At 42.3% G+C, this 25,022-nt stretch overlaps 1 protein-coding gene across 9 annotated transcripts in view; it reads right to left on the bottom strand.

The window, feature by feature from the left end:
* The window catches only part of NEMP2 (nuclear envelope integral membrane protein 2), a 42,233-nt gene extending 26,797 nt beyond the window's left edge, over positions 1 to 15,436 (bottom strand). For 3 of the 9 annotated variants that reach the window (XM_060016412.1, XM_060016417.1, XM_060016414.1), the window contains exons 1-2: positions 15,135 to 15,399; positions 780 to 895 (exon numbers count right to left, since the gene is read on the bottom strand). In XM_060016412.1, the coding sequence (XP_059872395.1) occupies positions 780 to 895; positions 15,135 to 15,240 (222 nt within the window). In that variant the 5' untranslated portion in view covers positions 15,241 to 15,399. Of the gene's footprint in view, positions 1 to 779; positions 896 to 14,197; positions 14,531 to 15,134 lie in introns of those variants that run through there. The other 6 variants (XM_060016413.1, XM_060016415.1, XM_060016421.1 and 3 more) reach the window with 5 other exon arrangements.
* Positions 15,437 to 25,022: the final 9,586 nt, after the last annotated feature.

Raw genomic sequence — 25,022 nt, 5'->3', positions numbered from 1 at the left:
CTGATATGATGATGTCCTAGCTCTTCCCTCAGCCAGAACACTCTTCCCTCAGATACCCTGCTGGGTAACTCACATCACTGAGATCTTACTCATGTGTCACCTTTTCAATGAGAAAGACCCTGACCACTCTTTTTAATACTGCAACTTGCCTCCACCCCCCTCATTCCACTTATCTTACTCTACATTTTCTTTTTTTATAGCACTTACTAGTTTTATAATTTTCTCCTCTTTTACATTTATAGCTAACCCCACCCTACCCCCTACCCCCATTCCCAAGAGTGTAAACATCACAGGAGCGGGGATCTATTTTGTTCACTGATGGATCCTAAGAGCCTAGAAGAATTCCTGGCACTTAGTAGGTGCTTAATAAATATTCATTAAATGCTGAAGGAAGGAAAGTGCTAGGCTATTAAGAGTAATTACTATCTTGACCACACCTGGGATCAGAGGTAACTTCAGATTTCTATAGAGAAGGGTCTGAGATAGCAATTATTTTGGAAAGTAGGCAAGAGGGTATTGTCTTGAGCCATGTCCGAACAGCAAGCACACTGCACTCAGATAGTATATCTACTTGGAGTGGTTGGAGAGGGGCTGATGAAGAGTATGGAGGTTAACGTCCCCTCCCATAGCCCCCCCCCAACCTGAACTGCTGTGTGTAATCCCCCAGGCAGCTTTCATACTGATACACAGCTCTATGTCATACAAAAGCTACTTCTACTCTTGAAATAGTACGTTTTAACTCCCTGTTCCTAAGACATAATTTGAAAGTAGGCTCTTACCTGCACAGTTGACCATATATACTTCCATTTCACTTGGGATTTTTGATTGTAGCAGTAACAGTCTGACTGAGACGTTTTAATTAAATCCATTTCCTTCAAAGCTTTACATCTTGCAACTGAGAAATGGGAAAAAGAATTTATTTCCTAAATATGTAATTGCCCAGAATCTTATCTTCTTTTTTATTCACAGGGTTAATGACGGCTGTTTTTGTAGTCTATGGCCAGTAAATTCTTCTACATGGTAATTATAGTCCTTCAGTCTTTCCAATCTAGCAGGAGGCAGACAAAAAGATTACAGTCCAGTACCAATACTCTTATGACAGATGGAAGGACTGCAAGAGCATGGAGAATAGGCACTTCTTCAATCTTGAAGTAGAGGGCAAGGATTGAGGGAGGCTTCCCAGAAAGGAGGAAACGTGAGAGGAGCACTGAAGCACAGTCAGAGGCAACGAGACAGAAGTCAGGGGGTGGGGTGACAAATGTGTACAGAACCATGGAGATGAGGGAAATCATGGAAGTGCTTCGGCCATTCACGAGGACGGAGTGTAGGGAATACACAGGACATTTCAACACCTGCAGCTAGAGAGCTAGGTGGTTTCTGTTACACTGAGGAGGGTGGACTTCCCGCAGAAAGCAGAGCATTGAAGGATTTTAGGTAAGTGTCAAAGTGTCGGCAAGACACTGTTGACATTCCAAAGGGTTTCACTGAGAAGAGTTCAGTGAAGATGTAGGCAGGGTTCAGGCATTAACAACAAGGAACCGTGAAGTTCCCAGGCACCAACAAGAGCAGAAAGACTTCAACATCCCTAGGCCTGAAATGGCAAAGGGAGGACCCGTTGTTACCAGAGCCGAAAGGACAGTAGTCTAAGGGGATGCAAGCCCTGCCAGAGCTTCAGGGGGAGCTCTCTCCCGCCCTCCCGTCAGTGCCTCTCATCTGCCAAACCATTGGAAGCCAGAGGGCAAAGAAGCCCACAGAGGCCAGCTTCCGGGAACTGAGCAGGGGTGAGCAAGGCACAGAATGGACCTGTGGGAACAGAGAACACAGTCGTGTCTTAGAAAGAGCATTCTGTAGGCCACGCAAAATGTTAGAGGGGCCGAAGACTGAAAGCAGAAGAGCTGCGGAGGCTCCCGAAGCAGTCTAAACAAGAAACAAACTAAGGAGGCAGGAGAAAGAACAGATGTAAGAGCACCCAGGAAGTGGAATCAACAGACTCAGAGATTCAGAAACGACCTGATGGTTCCGGTGAGTGATATAAGGAATACTAGAGAAGAAGCAAAAAAAGGGGAAGGGTTCAATTTTAGAAGTACTGAATCTTGGTTGGTGGGGCTAGGTGAAGATGGATAGGTCTGTAGCACAGGAGAAGTCTGGCTGGAGACAGATGTAGTACATACATACGTGTGTGTGTTCTGTGTAATACACAAAAAATATTTTATATATAGTATGTAATATATAATACAACATAACACAGTGTAACAGAGAGAGAGAGAAGACAGGTGCAGCGTTACAGATGGTAAATGTAGTAAATGCCACAAGAAAATTATGAAGTAATGGGGTTCATTTTTTTCTGAGGCTGCTGCTATATTTGAATTTAAAATGAAGTGAGATGAAAGTCACAGATGCTTCTGGACCCAGGATAGGGTATCACCACTACGTCTGTCATATATGAAACAGCAACAGGGAATGTTTACGTGCACATCAAGAAACAGGCTTTATGCCCCAACCCTCACTCCTCTAAGGAGAGTGTGATCAGCTGTTTCTCCAGAAAAACCTGAAATGAAGCTAGAACAACCTGCTACACCGAAGTTGGGGAAGGATCGGGTAACCAGTAATAACAACTCGACAATTATATCCATTTAGGGAATAACACTAAGTAAGTCCAGATAGGTCCTGGTCCTGCCTAGAAACACCTTAGCATTAAGCTGGAGAAAAGTGAAGAAACAGACACTGTGAATGCCCATCAGCTCTGAAAATACAACTACATAAAAGTCAAGGTTCTCAGGTGGCTGTACAAAGCAGAGAAGTTACACGAGGATCCAGTACCCTCCACTGTGATGCTGTGAAACCATTTAATCTTTACTCTTAACACTGTGACGCATATGTTTTTAAATATACCAAGAAATTTGCAGAGTTTGAGAGTATGAGATGCAAATATAAGAATCCAGGTTAAGAGGCAGATCTCAAAAAGGCACGAGAAGGAAGCTCTAGAGGCTCTCTTTTAAATATAGGATACAAAAATTAAAAATGCATTCTTTCATGGTCTGTTTACACACAAGGGCAAAAAGGAGAATGCAGAACAGTGTTAACAACACACACAAAGCAACAGATGCTGAGAGCCTTCTTGCGTGTATCTGAGACACAAATGACTCCTGGCCACGGGCTGCACAGGGGACAGGGCCCTCCCGGGACCCCAAGGGGCTGCAGCTGGCCGTATGAAAGACGCGTGTCCAAGCAGGCAGTGCAGACCCTGGAAGAGCCTGAGCGACTGCAATGATAACACACCACGCACGTTAAAAGCCCTCAGCTAGTGACCACAGGGAGGGCTCCGGACTCGCCTTCTGGTATCCCATGTTCTGCCTTCCGCGGTCCCCTGTGGGCTCTCTAGGCAGGAACAGGGTGAAATCAGGCGGCTGGAGTTGAGAACCTTATGCTGGGAGTCCCCAGTGGAAGAGGGGATTCCTACCTATCGTTGGGAAGGGAGCACACTCTGGGGCTGGGGTCAGGTGAAGAGCGTGAGGTCTGTGGTCTGCAGACCCCAGCAGCCCAGACCACCATGAGAACGTTAACTGCAGCCCGTTCTTTCTTCAGGGTTACTCCTAACACCATACGCGTGCTCACTAGGGGCTTTTCTTGTGGTCTTTCCAGGGTCCCTCCGTGCATCCCGTCTCCTAGAGAGCGTTCCACCACTTCGAGGGCTGAGTCAATTCCCCTAAGTATACGAACTACCCTCTTGTTAGTGGTCTGAGGAAAAACCCTTTGGAGCCTGAGCTTTGCAAACAAACGCTGCCTTCCAGTGAGGTGTTTTTTTTTTTTCCATTTTGGTCCTAAGACTGTCTCCTAAATCATTTGATATCTGTAACTCTTCAGATAAGAGCAAGATGACGCAATGTGGGTAGAGCGCAATAGCTTGAATTTAGGAATAAATGCTTCTCTGCTGTCCAGGCCGCAGCCTTCTTGCACTTGGGTTACTATAAGGGACTTCTAGCTGGTCTGCTTACAGAATCACCCCTACGATGCTCCCCTACAACCTATTCTCTAATCAGTACAGGGACCTTTTAGAAACATCAACCAGAGCACAGCATTTACCTGCTCAAAACCCTCCAATGACTTCTCGTCACACCCGTAAGAAAACCCACCCTCCTTTCCTAGGACCTGGGTACCTCTGACCTTTCCTCCTGCTTAGCCTCTCCGGCCACACCAAGCGTCCTGTCCTCAGGGTGCCAAGCCACCCCTGCCTCAACCTTTCCTACATGCTGTTTCCTCCATCTGCAACCGGCTTTCCCCAGATCTCGGCAGAGCTGGCTCCTTCTGATAGATAACGTATGTATTTGCTCAAAATTCACCTTCTCAGGAAGGCCTTCTCTGGCCCCACTGTCTAAAATGGCACACTCCTACCCCTTTCACCCACTTTCTGCTTACTCTGCTTTATTCTCTTCATATTATATATGTATTTTTTAGTTTATACTCTCTTTCCATGAAGTTAGGGACATGGCATGTTCATTACCGTATATGTAGCATTTAAATATTTGTCTTTCACGTGTGTGTTGTAATTCGAGAGGACTGGTAGGTTATTTGGGCGTGCATAGCCGACCCCGTGAAAGCCTGGCCAATCTTTATTAAGAGGCTGGCCAGTGCCAGCACCGTAAAAGGGGGGGCACTCTGCTCTTCCCCTTGAAGCAACCTAATGCTGGACACCTGTCCAGCCTGTGCCATTGCCATCCCACCCACAGAACCTGCAGGCTACACCTCTGCCTTACCCTACCCCATCATCAATGTACCCTTAACTAGAGGGTGGAGAGCTGTAACCCTTAATATCCCTTGGGCTGAGAACCCTCTTCTTTCTCCTCACCAGGTAGAAGAGGGCAGAGGGAGGCAGGAGGTGGTGATCAGCGTGTTTTTGTTGTACTCTATATGGTACATCAGTGTACTCTGTGTAAAGACCTCCCAGTTAGAAGAAAAGAACTTGCTCTGATTTCACCTTGGTCTTCAACCAGATTAAGGAAAGTACAGATAGGGGTACGTTGCCCTGATTCTTGATATTTACAGAAACACTACTAAAAGCATGTTGCAAGCGGCGTCTCCCCTGGAATTCTCCAGAGCGGCCTCTGGCTTTTGAGGTGAAACTGATGTTGGATTCACACAATACATGAGACATTATAGACAAGGTGTCAGCAATTCATGGTGCCCTCTGGCTGCCCTCATTGTTATCACCTGTCTCCTGAGGTGAATGCATCTCAATCCACCCACACAAGAATTCCTAATTATCTAAGGAACTTGAAACTCACAGCCACAAGAAACCACAACCCTAGCTCCAAGTGAGTTCATGTGAATCGTAAGCCATGGCCAACTAGCATAAGACAGTGACTTTGACAATCAAGATTCTTACCACAGCTGGCCCACTGCCTTCCTAGAGGGAACCAGATCTTTTAATCTTAGATTGTTTATAAACGTTGTCTTTCCTAGGCCCCTCCTCCCTTCAGTAAGCTTCTAGAGACATTTCATTATTCAGTTTCTACTTCCTCTATCTCTGCCTGCGGGTAGGAAACAGAAATTATAGCCAGCTTCACTGCCTGGCTGAACTCTACCACCTGTTCCAGCCCTGACACTGAGGGCTGTGAAGCTGCTCTTAGGTCTGCAGGTGTCATTTATTCATGCAGTCTCAGTCTTTGCTGGTTCATTCAGCTAGGATTGGAACCTCCTAGTGTCAGATCCGGGCAAATCCAAATATATCACAATATCAACAACATCCCCTCACGAGGCAATCCAGAAAACAAAAGGGAATTTCTAGGGATTCATAAAAATGTAATAATAATCATTCATTTGGTCAGACGAGAACAACACCTGCCTAGGGAGAGCCACTGCTTCCCCCTGGAGCTGATATATTTCTCCTCCCCAGAGGGTGCTCCCATAACCTAGGCATTCACTTCCTCAAGCCTCAAGTCAGGAGAGGGGTCTGCAAGTGTGGGCTATCCCAGCTCTGCCTCATTTCCCAAAAACTTAGGAGTATAAGCAGGACCAACCCCGAATGCCATGCTTATTATGGCTACCCCAGCAAGGCCATGGACCGAGCACGGCCCTCCTTAACTACCTGTAGTCCTCGGCAGGCTCTCTTGAACCTTTCAATAAACCTGACTCCTGGAGAACAGTGTATTTCTGGACATTTGTGCCCAAACTGCTATGACAAAGTGCAATTCTTTACATTACCAAAGGATGTGAGTCAGGGTTACCTTTGCCAGTGAAATCCCTTAGTTCACATAAAATACCATTCAATTTGAAAATATTCAATTAATCTAATGTTAGGACTACATATCATATATTAAAAAAGACAACTGCACATCACTTGCTTTAACTGATAAATTTAGAATTATTCTTTTGTACTACTTTTGTCATTTATGTTTTCCTAAATGTATAAAGATACAATTAGGTTAAAGAGTTTAGTCATAAACTAAATTACCTTTCATTTTAAGGTAAAAATACTTAGTCAAAACTTCAGGCTTCCGGGAAGATGGCGGAAGAGTAAGACGCGGAGATCACCTTCCTCCCCACAGATACACCAGAAATACATCTACACGTGGAACAACTCCTACAGAACACCTACTGAACGCTGTCAGAAGACCTCAGACGTCCCAAAAGGCAAGAAACCCCCCACGTACCTGGAGGGGATTAAGAGCGCTGCTTAAAGGAGCTCCAGAGACGGGCGCGAGCCGCGGCTAAAAGCGCGGACCCCAGAGACGGGCATGAGACGTTAAGGCTGCTGCTGCTGCTGCCGCTACCAAGAAGCCTCTGTGCAAGCACAGGTCACTATCCACACCCCCCTTCCGGGGAGCCTGCGAGGGTCCCAGGATCCAGGGACACCTCCCCCGGGAGAACGCACGGCGCGCCTCAGGCTGGTGCAACGTCATGCCAGCCTCTGCCGCCGCAGGCTCGCCCCGCACTCCATGCCCCTCCCTCCCCCCTGCCTGAGTGAGCCAGAGCCCCCGCATCAGCGGCTCCTTTAACCCCGTCCTTTCGGAGCGAAGAACAGACGCTCTCCGGCGACCTACACGCAGAGGCGGGGCCAAATCCAAAGCTGAGCCCCTGGGAGCTGTGAGAACAAAGAAGAGAAAGGGAAATCTCCCCCAGCAGCCTCAGAAGCAGCGGATTAAAGCTCCACAATCAACTTGATATACCCTGCATCTGTGGAATACCTGAATAGACAAGGAATGATCCCAAATTGAGGAGGTGGACTTTAGCAGCAAGATCTATGATTTTTTTCCCTTTTCCTCTTTTTGTGAATGTGTATGTGTATGCTTCTGTGTGAGACCATGTCTGTATTGTCTTGCTTCCACCATTTGTCCTAGGGTTCTATCCGTCCATGGTTTTTTAAAAAAATTTTTTCTTAATAATTAATTTTAATAACCTTATTATACTTTACCTTCGTTCTTTCTTTCCTTCCTTCCTTCCCTCCTTTAGGCAACGAATCACCCCAAATTGAGGAGGTGGTCTCTGAGAGCAAGATTTATGATTTTTCCCCCTTTACCTCTTTTTGTGAGAGTGTATGTGTATGCTTCTGTGTAAGATTTTGTCTGTATAGCTTTACTTCCAACATTTATCCTAAGGTTCTATCCGTCCCCCTTTTTTTTCCTAAATAAATATTTTTTAATTCAATAACTTTATTATACTTTATTTTATTTTTACTGTATCTTCTTTCTTTCTGTCTTTTTTCCTTCTTTCCCTCCTTCCTTCCTTCCTCCCTCCCTCCCTCCTTTCTTTCCTTCTTGCCTTCTTTCCTTCTTTCTTTCTTCCGTTCTTCTTTCCCTCCTTTCCTTCTTTCTTTCCTCATACTTCTACTAATTCTCTCTCCTTTTTCTCCCTTTTATTCTGAGCCGTGTGGATGAAAGGCTCTTGGTGCTCCAGCCAGGAGCCAGGGCTCTGCCTCTGAGGTAGGAGAGCCAACTTCAGGACACTGGTCAACAAGAGACCTCCCAGCTCCACATAATATCAAACGGTGAAAATCTCCCAGAGATTTCCATCTCAACACCAGCACCCAGCTTCACTCAACGACCAGCAAGCTACAGTGCTGGACATCCTATGCCAAAAAACTAGCAAGACAGGAACACAACCCCACCCATTAGCAGAGAGACTGCCTAAAATCATAATAAGTCCACAGACACCCCAAAACACACCACCAGACGTGGACCTGCCCACCAGAAAGACAAGATCCAGCCTCATCCACCAGAACACAGGCACTAGTCCCCTCCACCAGGAAGCCTACACAACCCACTGAACCAACCTTAGCCACTGGGGACAGACACCAAAAACAACGGGAACTACGAACCTGCAGCCTGCGAAAAGGAGACCCCAAAAACAGTAAGATAAGCAAAATGAGAAGACAGAAAAACACACAGCAGATAAAGGAGCAAGATAAAAATACACCAGACCTAACAAATGAAGAGGAAATAGGCAGTCTACCTGAAAAAGAATTCAGAATAATGATAGTAAGGATGATCCGAAATCTTGGAAACAGAATGGACAAAATGCAAGAAACATTTTAACAAGGACCTAGAAGAACTAAAGATGAAACAAACAATGATGAACAACACAATAAATGAAATTAAAAAGACTCTAGATGGGATCACTAGCAGAATAACTGAGGCAGAAGAACGGATAAGTGACCTGGAAGATAAAATAGTGCAAATAACTACTGCAGAACAGAATAAAGAAAAAAGAATGAAAAGAACTGAAGACAGTCTCAGAGACCTCTGGGACAACTTTAAATGCACCAACATTCGAATTATAGGGGTTCCAGAAGAAGAAGAGAAAAAGAAAGGGACTGAGAAAATATTTGAAGAGATTATAGTTGAAAACTTCCCCAATATGGGAAAGGAAATAGTTAATCAAGTCCAGGAAGCAGAGAGAGTCCCATACAGGATAAATCCAAGGAGAAATACGCCAAGACACATATTAATCAAACTGTCAAAAATTAAATACAAAGAAAACATATTAAAAGCAGCAAGGGAAAAACAACAAATAACACACAGGGGAATCCCCATAAGGTTAACAGCTGATCTTTCAGCAGAAACTCTGCAAGCCAGAAGGGACTGGCAGGACATATTTAAAGTGATGAAGGAGAAAAACCTGCAACCAAGATTACTCTACCCAGCAAGAATCTCATTCAGATTTGATGGAGAAATTAAAACCTTTACAGACAAGCAAAAGCTGAGAGTTCAGCACCACCAAACCAGCTTTACAACAACTGCTAAAGGAACTTCTCTAGGCAAGAAACACAAGAGAAGGAAAAGACCTACAATAACAAACCCAAAACAATTAAGAAAATGGGAATAGGAACATACATATCGATAATTACCTTAAATGTAAATGGACTAAATGCTCCCACCAAAAGACACAGATTGGCTGACTGGATACAAAAACGAGACCCATATATTTGCTGTCTACAAGAGACCCACTTCAGACCTAGAGACACATACAGACTGAAAGTAAGGGAATGGAAAAAGATGTTTCATGCAAATGGAAACCAAAAGAAAGCTGGAGTAGCAATTCTCATATCAGACAAAATAGACTTTAAAATAAAGACTATTAAAAGAGACAAAGAAGGACACCATAATGATCAAGGGATTGATTCAAGAAGAAGATATAACAATTGTAAATATTTATGTACCCAACATAGAAGCACCTCAATACATAAGGTAAATAGTAACAGCCATAAAAGAGGAAATCGACAGTAACACATTCATAGGGGACTTTAACTCCCCACTTTCACCAATGGACAGATCATCCAAAGTGAAAATAAATAAGGAAACACAAGCTTTAAATGATACATTAAACAAGATGGACTTAATTGATATTTATAGGACATTCCATCCCCAAACAACAGAATACACATTTTCCTCAAGTGCTCATGGAACATTCTCCAGGATAGATCATATCTTGGGTCACAAATCAAGCCTTGGTAAATTTAAGAAAGTTGAAATTGTTTCAAGTATCTTTTCCGACCACAACGCTATGAGACTAGATATCAATTACAGGAAAAGATCTGTAAAAAATACAAACACATGGAGGCTAAATAATACACTACTTAATTACGAAGTGATCACTGAAGAAATCAAAAAGGAAATAAAAAAATACCTAGAAACAAATGACAATGGAGACACGACAACCCAAAATCTATGGGATGCAGCAAAAGCAGTTCTAAGAGGGAAGTTTATAGCAATACAATCCTACCTTAAGAAACAGGAAACATCTCGAATAAACAACCTAACCTTGCACCTAAAGCAGTTAGAGAAAGAAGAACAAAAAAACCCCAAAGTTAGCAGAAGGAAAAAAATCATAAAAATCAGATCAGAAATAAATGAAAAAGAAATGAAGGAAACGATAGCAAAGATCAATAAAACTAAAAGCTGGTTCTTTGAGAAGATAAACAAAATGGATAAACCAATAGCCAAGAAAATGGTTGGCTAGAAAAACCATCAAGAAAAAAAGGGAGAAGACTCAAATCAATAGAATTAGAAATGAAAAAGGAGAAGTAACAACTGACACTGCAGAAATACAAAAGATCATGAGAGATTACTACAAGCAACTCTATGCCAATAAAATGGACAATCTGGAAGAAATGGACAAATTCTTAGAAATGCACAACCTGCCAAGATTGAATCAGGAAGAAACAGAAAATATGAACAGACCAATCACAAGCACTGAAATTGAAACTGTGATTAAAAATCTTCCAACAAACAAAAGCCCAAGACCAGATGGCTTCACAGGCGAATTCTATCAAACATTTAGAGACAAGCTAACACCTATCCTTCTAAAACTCTTCCAAAATATAGCAGAGGGAGAAACACTCTCAAACTCATTCTACGAAGCCACCATCACCTTGATACCAAAACCAGACAAGGACGTCACAAAGAAAGAAAAACTACAGGCCAATATCACTGATGAACATAGATGCAAAAATCCTCAATAAAATACTAGCAAACAGAATCCAACAGCACATTAAAAGGATCATACACCATGATCAAGTGGGGTTTATTCCAGGAATGCAAGGATTCTTCAATATACGCAAAACAACCAATGTGATAAACCATATTAACAAACTGAAGGAGAAAAACCATATGATCATCTCAATAGATGCAGAGAAAGCTTTTGACAAAATTCAACACCGATTTATGATAAAACCCTGCAGAAGGAGGGCATAGAGGGAACTTTCCTCAACATAATAAAGGCCATATATGACAAACCCACAGCCAACATCGTCCTCAATGGTGAAAAACTGAAAGCATTTCCACTAAGATCAGGAACAAGACAAGGTTGCCCACTCTCACCACTCTTATTCAACATAGTTTTGGAAGTTCTAGCCACAGCAATCAGAGAAGAAAAGGAAATAAAAGGAATCCAAATCGGAAAAGAAGAAGTAAAGCTGTCACTGTTTGCAGATGACATGATACTATACATAGAGAATCCTAAAGATGCCACCAGAAAACTACTAGAGCTAATCAGTGAATTTGGTAAAGTTGCAGGATACAAAATTAATGCACAGAAATCTCTGGCATTCCTATACACTAATGATGAAAAATCTGAAAGTGAAATCAAGAAAAAACTCCCATTTACCATTACAACAAAAAGAATAAAATATCTAGGAATAAACCTACCTAAGGAGACAAAAGACCTGTATGCAGAAAATTATAAGACACTGATGAAAGAAATTAAAGATGATACAAATAGATGGAGAGATATACCATGTTCTTGGATTGGAAGAATCCACACTGTGAAAATGACACTACTACCCAAAGCAATCTACAGATTCAATGCAATCCCTATCAAACTACCACTGGTATTTTTCACAGAACTAGAACAAAAAATTTCACAATTTGTATGGAAACACAAAAGACCCCGAATAGCCAAAGCAATCTTGAGAACGAAAAACGAAGCTGGAGGAATCAGGCTCCCTGACTTCACACTATACTACAAAGCTACAGTAATCAAGACAGTATGGTACTGGCACAAAAACAGAAAGATAGATCAATGGAACAGGATAGAAAGCCCAGAGATAAACCCATGCACATATGGTCACCTTATCTCTGATAAAGGAGGCAGGAATGTACAGTGGAGAAAGGACAGTCTCTTCAATAAGTGGTGCTGGCAAAACTGGACAGGTACATGTAAAAGTATGAGATTAGATCACTCCCTAACACCATACACAAAAATAAGCTCAAAATGGATTAAAGACCTAAATGTAAGGCCAGAAACTATCAAACTCTTAGAGGAAAACACAGGCAGAACACTCTATGACATAAATCACAGCAAGATCCTTTCTGACCCACCTCCTAGAGAAATGGAAATAAAAATAAACAAATGGGACCTAATGAAACTTCAAAGCTTTTGCACAGCAAAGGAAACCATAAACAAGACCAAAAGACAACGCTCAGAATGGGAGAAAATATTTGCAAATGAAGCAACCGACAAAGGATTAATCTCCAAAATTTATAAGCAGCTCATGCAGGTCAATAACAAAAAAACAAACAACCCAATCCAAAAATGGGCAGAAAACCTAAATAGACATTTCTCCAAAGAAGATATACAGACTGCCAACAAACACATGAAAGAATGCTCAACTTCATTAATCATTAGAGAAATGCAAATCAAAACTACAATGAGATATCACCTCATACCAGTCAGAACGGCCATTATCAAAAAATCTAGAAACAATAAATGCTGGAGAGGGTGTGGAGAAAAGGGAACATTCTTGCACTGCTGGTGGGAATGTGAATTGGTACAGCCACTATGGACAACATTATGGAGGTTCCTTAAAAAACTACAAATAGAACTACCATATGACCCAGCAATCCCACTACTGGGCATATACCCTGAGAAAACCATAATTCAAAAAGAGTCATGTACCAAAATGTTCATTGCAGCTCTATTTACAATAGCCCGGAGATGGAAACAACCTAAGTGTCCATCATCGGATGAATGGATAAAGAAGATGTGGCACATATATACAATGGAATATTACTCAGCCATAAAAAGAAATGAAATTGAGCTATTTGTAATGAGGTGGATAGACCCAGAGTCTGTCATACAGAGTGAAGTAAGTCAGAAAGAGAAAGACAAATACCGTATGCTAACACATATATATGGAATCTAAGAAAAAAAATATGTCATGAAGAACCTAGGAGTAAGACAGGAATAAAGACACAGACCTACTAGAGAATGGACTTGAGAATATGGGGAGGGGGAAGGGTAAGCTGTGACAAAGCGAGAGAGAGGCATGGACATATATACACTACCAAACGTAAGGTAGATAGCTAGTGGGAAGCAGCCGCATAGCACAGGGAGATCAGCTAGGAGCTTTGTGACAGCCTGGAGGGGTGGGATAGGGAGGGTGGGAGGGAGGGAGATGCAAGAGGGAAGAGATAGGGGAACATATGTATATGTATAACTGATTCACTTTGTTATAAAGCAGAAACTAACACACCACTGTAAAGCAATTATATTCCAATAAAGATGTAAAAGAAAAAAAAGTCTCAGTTTTGAAGCCCATCTGTAAGGGCAAGTGTTGCTATAAGGCTACAGAAGTTGCCATTTCTCTTAGCTGTGGACTAGAATTTTATCAATTCAGTGGGCATCCTGCATGTCTCAGGCAGAACAGAAGCATTTATGTATGATTTGATTAACAAAATAAATTAGTTGACATGTTAACACTAAATCTGGTAACAAAAACCTGAAAAACAGTGGGTTCATTGAGGCAAATAAAAGGTAAGGAAATTATTGGAGAACATTCAGTAATAGAACTTCTTCATCTTTACTGATGAGAAAACTATGGCCCATAAAGACAAGCCTGGACCAACGGAATTCTGCAAGTGGGTGGCTGAATGTAATGACCGAACTAGAGAAATCAACGTTCTGGATGCTGGTCCAAGGCTACTTACAATTTTCTGTTTGCAGCCATACTCAGAAATCCTCCCTCTTAGACAGATCTGTGATTTATTTTTTCATCAGTACATACTGGTTACCTCTCCTACTACCAAGCCTTTGTTCCCTCTTGTAAAATGGGTATATAAATGGTACCTACCCCATACAGCTACTATGAGTATTCAATAAGATAATGCAGTTAAAGCACTTTTAACACTGCCTAGCACATAGTAAATACTCAACAAATGTCCATTCAATGAAAACTGGTATAGAAGAGTCCCCCAAGGCGTACCTCACTGCAAGATACAGAGGAGTTGGTAGCTCCAGCTCAATCTGATAACTGCCTTTATCCTTAGACAAACAATCCTGATTTTATTGGAGGGTAGCAGCTATGCCCAGCTACACTTGGTTGCCTCCCTTGCAACCACAGGGGGGCAATAAGATGAAGTTAGTGGACAGTGATTCCAGGAAATCTTTTAAAAATAGTGAAAACAGTGAAAAAGAAACGTTAAGCTCATAGCAAATTAGTAGCAGTTGTGGAGTTAGAACTCCTGCCTTGCCCCACTCCAGACAGCCCATAACAACACTACGAACAGCTACCATTTCTTGTTTCCTTTGTACCAGGTACACGTTAAACATCACAGTAATCCTGTGAAATATTATCCGTGTTTTACATGTGACCGGTAGTAACATGACTCACTCAAGGTCACAGAGCTAGTAAGGGCAGGGGAAGTTCAGTCCAATTCTAAAGCCAAACCTTCTCTAGTCTTGAGTCCAAAGTTTTACCTAGATAAATAATAATATTTTCAACCTAAGTTGATGTATACAAATGCCCTGTGTTGAAAGTCGGGAGACTAGGATCATCTGTACAATGACTATCTGTGTGTCCTTGGACTAATCAAAACTTCTCTGGGCTTCGGCTGCTTCTGCAAAACGAGGGAACTGGGCCAGAATGAACTCTGCAGTTGCTTCTAACCCTAAAATTATAATGTCCAAGTGCCAGCAGAGTCCAGGGACGCCCAAGCAGGCGGTAAGGGAGGCCGCGCCCGCGGAGGAAACCTTAAGCCGGGCAAGGAAACAGCTCCCCGCGCCCCGCCGCCCGGAGAAGGGAGAGCTTGGTCCATCTCCGGGGAGCCGGCCGAGACGGGGGGAGGGGGCGAGGAGGGCGGGGATAGGGAGCGGGGGAGCCGAGGAGCGTGCGCGCGCCCGCCGCCCGTGCCCGCGATTACCTGACAACGCCGCCTCGTCCTCCTCGCCGCGCACCGCGTCCGCCGGCAGCACGGCCAGCGGCGGCAGCCAGAAGAGCAGCCAGCACGTCCCCGGGGACGGCCGCATCCCGCCAGGCGGTCAGCTCCGCGCGGCCCAGCGGCGGGACGAGACCTGTGGGTCCCTCTCGGCCGAGAGTAGCGGAAATGCCGCGGGGCCCAGAAGGAGACCAGGGGCCGCTGCGGCCTGCGCGCGGGAACCCGGAGGTCCCGCCCCCCCCGCCGCCACCGGCCCGCTCGCGCCCTGTCCCGCCCCTCCCGCCTCCGGGGCCCTCCGGGCTCCGCCCCGTCTCACCCTGGAGGGTGTGGGGAGGAGCCGACCCTTCGTCTGAGAATTGTGCTTACAACTGCCCTGACCCGTGACTGTGGGGCTTTAGGGCTCAGTTGTCAGAGCTTCTCAGAGTCATACCCCCGGAAGGCGAAGGCCCTTCAGCAACCCTTTATTTAGAAATAAAAATCAGTTTATTTTTCCTTTTTGTTTGTAACAGTAACAGATTGGCAATTTGGTTGCTTAAATAGCATTGACTTTTCACATTTAAGTATAAACGGCATGTAAAACGTTCCCTCACCAATATATCCCCTAAAATTAACGTGTGTGTGTGTGTGTGTGTGTGTGTGTGTGTGTGTGTGTGTGTTTAAAAAGATGTAGAGAACAGGCTAGTGGTTGCCAGGGTGGGGGGAGGTGGGGGAACTGGGTGAAGGTGGTCAAAAGGTGCAAACTTCTGCTAGTTATACGATAAGTAAGTTCTGGGGATGTAATGGTGACTAAAGTTAACAACACTGTAACGAATATTTGAAAATTGCTAAGAGTTGATCTTAAAAGTTCTCGTCATTAAAAAAAATGTGTAACTGTGATGAAACGGATGTTAAATAAATTATATGTGCAATATATACATATATCAAATCATTGTGTTGTACCCCTAAAACAAATACAGTGTTATATGTCAGTCATATCTCAATAAACCTGGAAAAATATCTGGTGTGGTTTTAATATTGATAATGAGTATAGAGCTTGTAGTCTTAAACATTATTATACTGTACTTTTTTTTTTTTTTTTAAGGTCCAAACCCTCCTCAGGCCTTGGAAACCCATTAATGTGATTCAATATTTCCTACTAAACACTCGGTAGAACAAAAGGTCATTTCCTCTTTTCTAATTTTGGACTTCTGCTAAGGTACTTCAGAGAAGCCAGTTGTAACAGAAATCAACCTCTAAAACTAGCTTAGCCTCATTTTCCCCAAAGATCTGAGTAGAACTCACAAGACTTTCCCTGGCTTCAAAGTTAGGTTTAACCAACTGCCTTCAACCCCCTGGTGCCATGTGCACACCCATATATGGCTTTTTGAAAGTTCAGAAATCTTGTAAAGGACTCCTGGGGAGGATGATTTTTACAGATAAACTGTTATTACTTGAACTCCTACCTTGTCTTACCCTGCAGACTATCTCCAGAGAAATAGCAGAGACCCTGACCCCACTTGCCTCTTGCCCAACATTTTTTTTCCCTAACCATATTCATTTTGATTTAGTTTAATTTTGAATGGCACTACGAAACGTGGCTAAAAGAAACAGGTATATTCTTTTTCTTTTTTTTAACAGGTATATTCTTGAACGACAAGTGTGTTTTCCTACAGCTGTATCAGGTAGAGGAATAAAAGGACAGGAAGTAGTGTATTAAATTAATATTTAAAGTGCTATCCATGTAGCATACTCTTAATAAATATCTTTAGCTTCTTAGTAAAGAAGCTAACTCAAAACACCACATTGCTCTTTATAGGATAGCAATAAATTTTTTCCAGAGATAACAGACTCTTAGGAGGTGATAATTTTGTCATTGGGGGACCATGATGAAATCTGACCTAACCTCCCCAAACCTCTCTCTCATATGAAAACCTCTCATATGAAAATAGATAAGCTTTGTGGTGACAATGCAATGAGAAGAAGGGAAAAAAGACACCAAAGAACCGTGGAGAAAGAAATACAAGAAGACAGAATAAGGAGAGTAGTCAGATTTAGGAAGGCTCATAGGTCCTTTGACACATCATGGAACACTGCTTCCTTCTCATGAGGAGCAGATGGGATTAACAATCTGTGATTAGTGCAGTCTATTGTTCTTAAATTACACCAGCATTTGTGTGCCTCTTTCTAGGAGATGAACTATACTGATTAAACAAACGAAACCAAAACCAAATCCCATATAAACAGGACACCTGCAGAATCTTCTGTTCAAAGCCTCCTGGGATTATTATGCAGGTTTGCTTTCTATCTTTCTGTTAGAAAATAGAGAATATTTTTGCCCATCACTGGGTCAGTGAGGTGAGAAAGTTGTAGTTGGGGGGGGTCACCATTAAATTTGCCTAGATGATGTAAAACGATTAATTGTAACTGAATTTTAACACCAGCCCATACATTTCTACACCAAAAGAGATGCTTGAAAAAGGACAAAATTCATTATCTCTTTGAAGAAGTTGCCCAATTGTATTGCCTACAGATTTCAGCTATGGATTTTTCTTTTTTTAATAACAACATTGGCAATACTTTGAGTATTGTCACTGATGCTTTTGCTTCGGAAACAATTTTTTAAATTTGTTTATTTATTTATTTTTGGCTGCATTGGGTCTCCGTTGCTGCACGCAGGCTTTCTCTAGCTGCGGCAAGTGGGTACTGCTCTTCGTTGCGGTGCGCGGGCTTCTCATTGCTGTGGCTTCTCTCGTTGCAGAGCACGGGCTCTAGGTGCATGGGCTTCAATAGTGGTGGCACGCGGACTCAGCAGTTGTGGCTCGCAGGCTCTAGAGCGTAGGCTTAGTAGTTGTGGCACACGGGCTTCGTTGCTCCTTGGCATGTGGAATCCTCCCAGTCCAGGGATCGAACCCGTGACCCCTGCACTGGCAGGAGGATTCTTAACCACTGTGCCACCAGGGAAGTCCCTCAGCTATGGATTTCTGGTAAACACCCCACGTCCGTCTCTAAGACAAAACGAAGCACTGCCACTTGGGGGATCTGGATCTCATAGATAGGGAAGAAGTTGGAACTCTTGCCAGAATGCTAGTTGTGTGGGTAATATGTAAATGTTTAGCATTGTAAATGCAGATTCCCAGGACATACCCTCCAGAGACTGATTCAGTCCATCGGGCGTAGAGCCCCAAATGTCTCTTCTTAACATGTAACCCAAGTGAATCAAGAGTATTAGGACTAAATTTTGAGTTTTACAAGTTTCACGCTTGACAGTAAGTAGAATTTTGGGCAAGTTTATAATCACAGCTAAAATACTGTGTGTGCATTTTATGTAATTCACATTGTTAGAATATGACTTATACTTATTTTTAAAAAATGTATAATAAAGAGCTTCCTTAATATTATTTTAATGACCCAAGTTCTTTAATTCCATATGACTATTTCCACATGGTGTGAAAAAGATTACAATTCAAATTTCTGCCTCTGCATTTTTATTTCTAGAGTTCTTGCTCTTCATAACTAATTAATTTTCTGTAACTGTCATAGGGTTATAATCAGTCATTGTGAATCAGAAGTAAAATTTAGCTCATGTCAGAAATTATTTAGGAGCTTTCACTTGGTTTCTAGGTAGGTAGAACATTTAATTAAATGTATTAGAAGAAATAGGCAGTTCTACTACTTTGGGTTCTTTCATAAAGAAAGATTTAGAAAGACTGTAATGATATCCACCAATGCCGCAAAGATTATAGAAGTTATACGCCATCATTTCTCCCTTTTAAAAATTCCCATTTTTAGAATTTTATATATCAAGAGAAAAAAACAGGCTGTTCAAGACTTCTCCATAAAAGAAAAGAATAAAAATAGATGTTGACTTGTTGGATCATGATTTTCTTAGCATATTTCATTTAAGAAATACTTTGAAATTGACTTGCCATATACTAGTTTAGTAATTTTAATAATTCATGTCAGAAGTAAAAGATAGGTAGCTTTTCAGTATGAATAAATGATGTTGGGAGGGATTAGAATATAATTTATTAAGAAATACATCAAATGTTCTCTAAACTCAATTGCTAAAGTCCTTGATAAAAGATAATTGGTCAAATTCAATTCAGATCTTTCCATTCAAATTGAGAGCTGTGGAATCCTTTAAAGTAGTGGTTCTCAAATTTTGGTGTGGATAAGAGTCCCATCTCCAAAGACTCATATTCAGTAGGTACAGTGTATGGCCTGGGAATTTACATTTACGATTCTGAGGCAAATAGTCTTTTGACCATGCGATAAAACTGGTGGGGAAAAAATATTCAAAAGTGATTGATGGGGGGGGGTCTTCAGGAAGATGGCGGAAGAGTAAGACGCGGAGATCACCTTCCTCCCCACAGATACACCAGAAATACATCTACACGTGGAACAACTCCTACAGAACACCTACTGAAAGCTGGCAGAAGACCTCAGACCTCCCAAAAGGCAAGAAACTCCCCACGTACCTAGGTAGGGCAAAAGAAAAAAAAAAAAGAAAAAACAGAGACGAAAGAATAGGGACGGCACCTGCACCAGTGGGAGGGAGCTGTGAAGGAGGAAAAGTTTCCACACACTAGGAAGCCCCTTCGCGGGCGGAGACTGCGGGAGGCAGAGGGGGGAGCTTCGAAGCCGTGGAGGAGTGCACAGCAACGGGTGCGGAGGGCAAAGCGGGGAGATTCCCGCACAGAGGATCGGTGCCGACCGGCAATCACCAGCCCGAGAGGCTTGTCTGCTCACCCGCCGGGGCGGGCGGGGCTGCGAGCTGAGGCTCTGAGGCTCGGGTTTCGGTTTCGGACGGAGCGCAGGGAGAGGACTGGGGTTGGTGGCTTGAACATAGCCTGAAGGGGTTTGTGCACCACGGCTAGCCGGAAGGGAGTCCAGGTCTGCACCTGCCGAAGAGGCAAGAGACTTTTTCTTCCCTCTTTGTTTCCTGGTGCGTGAGGAGAGGGGTTTAAGAACGCTGCTTAAAGGAACTCCAGAGACGGGCGCGAGCTGCGGCTAAAAGCGCGGACCCCAGAGACGGGCGGGAGACGCTAAGGCTGCTGCTGCCGCCACCAAGGGGCTTGTGTGCGAGCACAGGTCACTCTCCACACCCCTCTTCCGCGGAGCCAATGCAGCCCGCCACTGCCAGGTTCCCGAGATCCAGGGATAACTTCCCCGGGAGAACGCAGGCTGGTGCAAAGTCACGGCGGCAAACCCGCACTCCGTGCCCCTCCCTCCCCGCCGGCCTGAGTGCGCCAGAGCCCCCGAATCAGCGGCTCCTTTAACCCCGTCCTGTCTGAGCAAAAAACAGACGCCCTCCAGCGACCTACATGCAGAGGCAGGGCCAAATCCAAAGCTGAGCCCCTGTGAGCTGTGAGAACAAAGAAGAGAAAGGGAAATCTCTCCCAGCAGCCTCAGAAGCAGCGGATTAAAGTTCCACAATCAACTTGATATACCCTGCATCTGTGGAATACCTGAATAGACAACCAATCATCCCAAATTAAGGAAGTGGACTTTAGGAGCAAGAGCTATGATTTTTTTCCCTATTCCTCTTTTTGTGAATGTGTATGTGTATGCTTCTGTGTGAGATCTTGTCTGTATAGTCTTGCTTCCACCATTTGTCCTAGGGTTCTATCCGTCCATGGTTTTTTTAAAAAATTTTTTTCTTCATAATCAATTTTAATTTTAATAACGTTATTATACTTTACCTTCTTTCTTTCTTTCTTTCTTTCCTTCCTTCCTTCCCTCCTTTAGACAACGAATCATCCCAAATTGAGGAGGTGGTCTCTGACAGCAAGATTTACGATTTTTCCTTCTTTACCTCTTTTAGTGAGGGTGTATGTGTATGCTTCTGTGTAAGATTTTGTCTGTATAGCTTTGCTTCCAACATTTGTCCTAAGGTTCTATCTGTCCCTTTTTTTTTTCTAAATAAGAATTTTTTAATTCAATAACTTTATTATACTTTATTTTATTTTTACTGTATCTTCTTTCTTTCTGTCTTTTTTCCTTCTTTCCCTCCTTCCTACCTTCCTCCCTCCTTTCTTTCCTTCTTGCCTTCTTTCCTTCTTTGCTTCTTTCTTTCTTTCTTCCTTCCTTCCTTCCTTCCCTCCTTTCCTTCTTTCTTTCCTCATACTTCTACTAATTCCCTCTACTTTTTCTCCCTTTTATTCTGAGCCGTGTGGATGAAAGGCTCTTGGTGCTCCAGACAGGAGCCAGGGCTCTGCCTCTGAGGTAGGAGAGCCAACTTCAGGACACTGGTCAACAAGAGACCTCCCAGGTCCACATAATATCAAACGGCGAAAATCTCCCAGAGACCTCCACCTTAACACCTGCACCCAGCTTCACTCAACGACCAGCAAGCCACAGTGCTGGAAAACCTATGCCAAACAACTAGCAAAATGGGAACACAACCCCATCCATTAGCAGAGAGGCTGCCTAAAATCATAATAAGGCCACAGACACCCCAAAACACACCACCAGACGTGAACCTGCCCACTAGAGAGACAAGATCCAGCCTCATCCACCACAACACAGGCACTAGTCCCCTCCACCAGGAAGCCTACACAACCCACTGAACTAACCTTAGCCACTGGGGACAGACACCAAAAACAGCGGGAACTACGAACCTGCAGTCTGCAAAAAGGAGACCCCAAACACAGTAAGATAAGCAAAATGAGAAAACAGAAAAACACACAGCAGATAAAGGAGCAAGATAAAAATGCACCAGACCTAACAAATGAAGAGGAAATAGGCAGTCTACCTGAAAAAGAATTCAGAATAATGATAGTAAGGATGATCCGAAATCTTGGAAACAGAATGGACAAAATGCAAGAAACAGTCAACAAGGACCTAGAAGAAATAAAGATGAAACAAGCAACGATGAACAACACAATAAATGAAATTAAAAGTACTCTAGATGGGATCAATAGCAGAATAACTGAGGCAGAAGAACGGATAAGTGACCTGGAAGATAAAATAGTGGAAATAACCACTGCAGAGCAGAATAAAGAAAAAAGAATGAAAAGAACTGAAGACAGTCTCAGAGACCTCTGGGACAACATTAAACGCACCAACATTCGAACTTTAGGGGTTCCAGAAGAAGAAGAGAAAAAGAAAGGGACTGAGAAAATATTTGAAGAGATTATAGTTGAAAACTTCCCTAATATGGGAAAGGAAATAGTTAATCAAGTCCAGGAAGCAGAGAGAGTCGCATACAGGATAAATCCAAGGAGAAATACACCAAGACACATATTAATCAAACTGTGAAAAATTAAATACAAAGAAAACATATTAAAAGCAGCAAGGGAAAAACAACAAATAACACATAAGGGAATCCCCATAAGGTTAACAGCTGATCTCTCAGCAGAAACCCTACAAGCCAGAAGGGAGTGGCAGGACATACTGAAAGTGATGAAGGAGAAAAACCTGCAGCCAAGACTACTCTACCCAGCAAGGATCTCATTCAGATTTGATGGAGAAATTAAAACCTTTACAGATAAGCAAAAGCTGAGAGAGTTCAGCACCACCAAACCAGCTTTACAACAAATGCTAAAGGATCTTCTCTAGGCAAGAAACACAAGAGAAGGAAAAGACCTACAATAACAAACCCAAAACAATTAAGAAAATGGGAATAGGAACATACATATCGATAATTACCTTAAATGTAAATGGACTAAATGCTCCCACCAAAAGACACAGATTAGCTGAATGGATACAAAAACAAGACACTTATATATGCTGTCTACAAGAGACCCACTTCAGACCTAGAGACACATACAGACTGAAAGTAAGGGGATGGAAAAAGATATTCCATGCAAATGGAAACCAAAAGAAAGCTGGAGTAGCAATTCTCATATCAGACAAAATAGACTTTAAAATAAAGACTATTAAAAGAGACAAAGAAGGACACTACATAATGATCAAGGGATCGATCCAAGAAGAAGATATAACAATTGTAAATATTTATGCACCCAACATAGGAGCACCTCAATACATAAGGCAAATACTAACAGCCATAAAAGGGGAAATCAACAGTAACACATTCATAGTAGGGGACTTAAACACCCCACTTTCACCCATGGACAGATCATCCAAAATGAAAATAAATAAGGAAACACAAGCTTTAAATGATACATTAAACAAGATGGACTTAATTGATATTTATAGGACACTCCATCCAAAAACAACAGAATACACATTTTCCTCAAGTGCTCATGGAACATTCTCCAGGATAGATCATATCTTGGGTCACAAATCAAGCCTTGGTAAATTTAAGAAAATTGAAATTGTATCAAGTATCTTTTCTGACCACAATGCCATGAGACTAGATATCAATTACAGGAAAAAATCTATAAAAAATACAAACACATGGAGGCTAAACAATATACTACTTAATCACGAAGTGATCACTGAAGAAATCAAAGAGGAAATCAAAAAATACCTAGAAACAAATGAAAATGGAGACACAACGACCCAAAACCTATGGGATGCAGCAAAAGCAGTTCTAAGGGGGAAGTTTATAGCAATACAAGCCCACCTTAAGAAGCAGGAAACATCTCGAATAAACAACCTGACCTTGCACCTCAAGTAATTAGAGAAAGAAGAACAAAAAAACCCCAACGCTAGCAGAAGGAAAGAAATCATAAAAATCAGATCAGAAATAAATGAAAAAGAAATGAAGGAAACAATAGCAAAGATCAATAAAACTAAAAGCTGGTTCTTTGAGAAGATAAACAAAATAGATAAACCACTAGCCAGACTCATCAAGAAAAAAGGGAGAAGACTCAAATCAATAGAATTAGAAATGAAAAAGGAGAAGTAACAACTGACACTGCAGAAATACAAAAGATCATGAGAGATTACTACAAGCAACTCTATGCCAATAAAATGGACAATCTGGAAGAAATGGACAAATTCTTAGAAATGCACAACCTGCCAAGACTGAATCAGGAAGAAATAGAAAATAGGAACAGACCAATCACAAGCACTGAAATTGAAACTGTGATTAAAAATCTTCCAACAAACAAAAGCCCAGGACCAGATGGCTTCACAGGCGAATTCTATCAAACATTTAGAGAAGAGCTAACACCTATCCTTCTAAAACTCTTCCAAAATATAGCAGAGGGAGGAACACTCCCAAATTCCTTCTACGAGGCCACCATCACCTTGATACCAAAACCAGACAAGGATGTCACAAAGAAAGAAAACTACAGGCCAATATCACTGATGAACATAGATGCAAAAATCCTCAACAAAATACTAGCAAACAGAATCCAACAGCACATTAAAAGGATCATACACCATGATCAAGTGGGGTTTATTCCAGGAATGCAAGGATTCTTCAATATATGCAAATCTATCAATGTGATAAACCATATTAACAAATTGAAGGAGAAAAACCATATGATCATCTCAATAGATGCAGAGAAAGCTTTTGACAAAATTCAACACCCATTTATGATAAAAACCCTGCAGAAAGTAGGCATAGAGGGAACTTTCCTCAACATAACAAAGGCCATATATGACAAGCCCACAGCAAACATCATCCTCAATGGTGAAAAACTGAAAGCATTTCCACTAAGATCAGGAACAAGACAAGGTTGCCCACTCTCACCACTCTTATTCAACATAGTTTTGGAAGTTTTAGCCACAGCAATCAGAGAAGAAAAGGAAATAAAAGGAATCCAAATCGGAAAAGAAGAAGTAAAGCTGTCACTGTTTGCAGATGACATGATCCTATACACAGAGAATCTTAAAGATGCTACCAGAAAACTACTAGAGCTAATCAATGAATTTGGTAAAGTGGCAGGATACAAAATTAATGCACAGAAATCTCTGGCATTCCTATATAGTAATGATGAAAAATCTGAAAGTGAAATCAAGAAAACACTCCCATTTACC

Source organism: Delphinus delphis, chromosome 7, assembly GCF_949987515.2.
Source record: "Delphinus delphis chromosome 7, mDelDel1.2, whole genome shotgun sequence".
NCBI classification, from domain to species: Eukaryota; Metazoa; Chordata; class Mammalia; order Artiodactyla; family Delphinidae; genus Delphinus; species Delphinus delphis.
The sequence above is the reverse complement of the archived record's forward strand: the minus strand, read 5'-3'. Positions and strand labels throughout refer to the sequence as shown.